Genomic DNA, 4,272 nt, shown 5'->3' with positions numbered 1-4,272 from the left:
ACTCTGTCTCTGGTGAAGCCTCTCACCCTCCACATCTCTGGCCTGTACCCCAGTTCTGTATGCATAAATAAATAAATCTTTAAAAAAAAAAGCTATTTAAAATTGTAATCAGACTATGCATGCATACATGAGTTAGGCATTCAATATAACCTGAGAATTTAATTAAAAATTGGGTTTATGGAGCCTCCCTAGTGACGCAGAGGGTTAAAGCACAGCACTAAGAAGCCATTTCAATATGAGTTTGATCCCTGCTCTGGAGGTGACACATGGCAGAGAGGCGAGCTGACCTCTCCTGACCTGCCCACTGCTCCCCTCAGCAGTGTACTTCTCAGTTGGCCTGGTCTGCCCCCCACTGTCTCTGGTGAATCCTCTCACCTCACGTGCGCCCCTGGTCTATATGCGTAAATAAATAAATCTTAAAAAAAAAAAGAATTGGGTTTATTTAGATAAATACCAGCTTGTGTTAGTAATATGTGGAATATAAAGTTACTAAACTAATAAAGACTAGCTAAAAAACTAATCCTTGATGGCTGACTACAGAAACACCAAGGTGTGAGAAAGGGGTGAGATAGGAGTAAGAACAAAGAGGGAAGAAAGCACAATATTCTATGATAGGTGACATATGGGGGAGTTGGTGGTATGTGTACTATGGTGGTAATACCTGTTGGGGATGCCCCTTATTACCTCGATTAAAAAAAGGTTGGATTGGCCCTCCCTGGTGGTGCAGCGGGTTAAAGCACTGCGCTAAGAAGCTCAAGCCACTACCGCATGAGTTCTATTCCCGCCTGCCCCGGAGGTGACCACATGGTGAGGCAGACCTCTCCTGACCCGCCCACTGCTCCCCTCAGCAGTGTACTTCGTCGATCTGCCTGTTCTGCTTCCCACTCTGTCTCTGGTGAAGCCTCTCACCCTCCGCATCTCTGGCCTGTACCCCAGTTCTGTACAAATAAATAAATAAATCTTTAAAAAAAAAAAAAGATTGGATTTATTAATAGATTATTACCAGAATTTACTGGTTTGTGTTTGAATGAATCTGTAAAACTAAGATAAATGTCACAGATTATTTAGATGGCAAATAACATGACTGTAAAAAGATAATCTACTTGGGCCCTCTCTGGTGGCACGATGGGTTAAAGCACAGATATCTGCAGCCACTGCAGCATGAGTTCCATCCCCAGCCAGGTCTGACATGGCGTGTCAGACCTCTCCTGGCCCGTCCATTGCTCCCCTCAGTAATGTATTTCAGTACATCTCCCTGTTCTGTGCCCTGCTCTGTCTCTGGTGTACCCTCTCATTCCCTGCACCTCTGGCCCGTACCCCAGTTCTGTATGCATAAATAAATAAATCTTAAAAAAAAAAGTTGTGGCCCTCCCTGGTGGCGCAGCAGGTTAAAGCACAGCAGTAAGAAACTTAAGCCACTTCCGCATGAGTTCGATCCCCCTGCCCCGAGGAGATCATGGCGAGGCAGACCTCTCCTGGCCCGCCCGCTGCTCCCCTCAGCAGTGTACTTCGTCGATCTGCCTGTTCTGCTCCCTACTCTGTCTCTGGTGAAGCCTCTCACCCTCTGCATCTCTGGTTGTGCCCCAGTCCTATATGAATAAATAAATAAATCTTTAAAAAAAAAAAAAGTTGATCTACTCTAGAACGTGATAATATCAAGATACCCAAAGATTTTAAGTCTTTACCTTATATGTAGGCATTTTAAATCTATTCATTTAAGCTATCCATGACACTGGGTTGAAAACATTGCTTTTCTAAATTATAGTAACAGTTTCTGAATTTCTTTTTCTTCCCTCTTTTTTTTATTTATAGTTGGAGTGCCTCAAGCTTATTGCTTCTCAAAAATTCACAGACAAACGCATTGGCTATTTAGGGGCAATGCTGCTGTTAGACGAAAGACAAGATGTTCATCTTCTCATGACCAACTGTATCAAAAAGTAAGTCTTTCCTTACTCAGATAGCTCCTTTGCTCTTTATGTCTTTCTTATGGCATTAGGAGCTTCTATTTATTCATTTCATATTTACTTCCAGAATCCATTTAAATTATTTTTGTTTCTGTAGCTTATATGTAAAGAGGCTAAGCAAAGGACTAGCAACTTAATTGAGGGTATTGCTGTGTTCTTTAGGCATATGAACACAATTTAGTGATGAAACATTTGGACCTTAATAGAATGGAAAAAGCATTGATAAAATGTGAACTTTCTTATAGTACTTGGAATACCACAAATAATGAACTGTTGTATTAAAGAATTAGTGGCGTACATTTTGATATCAAAGAATAAAGCAGTTTATATATATATATATATATTTAAAATAATATAATAGTTTATTTTTGCATCATTGTGTGCATTCTTTCATCTCAGTTCTAATCCCCTTTGGCTTCCCATCACCAAATCACCCATGTGCCATCACCACAGTGCACTTCCCTCCCCCCACACTGTTTTTGATCCCATTCCCCACTCCACCCTCATAAAATGTCTCTGGTATGTAACTGTTCATTATTATTATTATTTTCTCGCCCGATCCGTTATACTCCTGCTAAGAGTGAAACCATCTAGTATTTTTCCTTTTCTTTCTGGCTTATTTCACTAAGCATGATCTTTTCCAGTTCCATCCATGTTGCTGTAAAAGGCATGTGTTTATTTTTTTGGTTGCTGAATAGTATTCCATTGTGTATATGTACCACATCTTTTTAACCCAGTCATCCACTTTTGAGCATTTGGGTTGTTTCCATGTCTTTCAATTGTGAATAAAGCAGCAATAAAATGGGGGTGCAGGTGTCTTTTTGAATCAGTGTTTTTGTGTCTTTTGGGTGGATACCTAGGAGTGAGATTGCTGGGTTGTAGGGAAGCTCCATGTTTAGCAGTTTGAGGAACCTCCAAATAGCTTCCCATAGTGGTTGTACCAGTTGTATTCCCACCAGCAGTGCAGGAAAGTTCCTTTTTCTCCACATTATGACCATGTTTGTTGTTGCTAGTTGTTTTAAGATGTGCCATTCTCATTGGGATGAGGTGGTATCTCATTGTGGTTTTAATTTGTATCTCCCTTATTATAAGTGATGAACATTTTTTCATATGCTTGTTGGCCATGTGCATTTCCTCTTTGGAGAAGTGTCTTTTTAGCTCTTCTGCCCATTTTTTGATGGGGTTGTTTATTTTGTTGAGTTTCAACAGTTCTATGTAAATCTTTGTGATCAATCCTTTATCACTAGTTTTGTGTGAGAAAATTTTTTCCCAATCAGTGGGATGTCTTTTTGTTTTTAATAATGTTTCTTTTGCTGTATAGAAGCTCTTTAACTTGATGTAGTCCCATCTATTTATTCTTGCCTTCATCATTGCATTGGGTGCTGAATCTTTAAAGATGTTGCTGAGGTATATGTTGTGTAGTGTTTGGCCCATCTTTGCTTCCAGGTCTTTTATGGTTTCCCTTCTTATGTCTAGGTCTTTAATTCACTTCGAGTCGATTTTCGTGTATGGTGAGAGGTAGTGATCTAGTTTCATTTTTTTGCATGTAGGCTCTTCCGATCTCCAGCACCACTTGCTGAACAAACTTTCATTGTTCCATTGTATCTTTTTTGAGCCTTTGTCAAAGATTAGCTGCCCATAAACCTGTGGGTTTATATCTGGGTTTACTGTCCAAATCCATTGATGTATATGTCTGTTCTTGTTCCAGTAACATGCAGTTTTAATTATTATGGCTTTGTAGTATAGCTTGAAGTTTGGGATTGTAATGTCTCCATTCTCTTTCTTCTTAGTCATGAGAGTTTTGGCTATTCAAAGTTTTTTTGTGGTTCCATATGAATCTCATGAATATTTTTTCTATTTCTTTAAAGAATGTCATTGAGACTTTTATTGGGATCACGTTAAATCTATATATTGCTTTTGGTAGGATGGCCATTTAGATGATGTTAATTCTGATCCTTGAGCAGGGGATGTCTTTCCACTTCATGGTGTCTTCTTGTATTTCTTTTAATAGTGTTTTGTAATTTTCTATGTATAGGTCTTTTACCTCTTTTGTTAGGTTGACTCCCAAATTTTTGCTTTAATTGAAAAGGGGATTTTTTTTGTTGTTTTATTTCTGCTTCTGATTGGTTGTTTGTGTATAGGAAGCCTCTGATTTTTGTGTGTTGATTTTATATCCTGCTACCTTGCAAAACTGGTTGGTGGTTTTAATTAGTTTCTCTGTGGAGTTTTTAGGGTTTTCTATGTAAATTAACATACTTTCTGCAAATAAGAACAGTTTTATTTCTTCTTTCCCTATTTGGATTCCTTG

General features: G+C 38.8%; 1 protein-coding gene across 4 annotated transcripts in view; it reads left to right on the top strand.

The window, feature by feature from the left end:
• AP1G1 (adaptor-related protein complex 1, gamma 1 subunit) overlaps positions 1-4,272 on the top strand; it is a 98,656-nt gene that overhangs the window by 53,724 nt on the left and 40,660 nt on the right. For all 4 annotated transcript variants that reach the window (XM_004690405.2, XM_012730622.1, XM_012730621.1 and 1 more), the window contains one exon: positions 1,813-1,937. In XM_004690405.2, coding sequence (XP_004690462.1) covers positions 1,813-1,937 — 125 coding nt within the window. The remainder of the gene's footprint in view (positions 1-1,812; positions 1,938-4,272) is intronic.

This window comes from Condylura cristata, unplaced genomic scaffold (genome assembly GCF_000260355.1).
Source record: "Condylura cristata isolate star-nosed mole 26May11 unplaced genomic scaffold, ConCri1.0 scaffold00028, whole genome shotgun sequence".
In the NCBI taxonomy this organism is placed as follows: Eukaryota; Metazoa; Chordata; class Mammalia; order Eulipotyphla; family Talpidae; genus Condylura; species Condylura cristata.
Note: the sequence above shows the minus strand (reverse complement) of the source record. Positions and strands in the feature narration are given on the sequence as shown.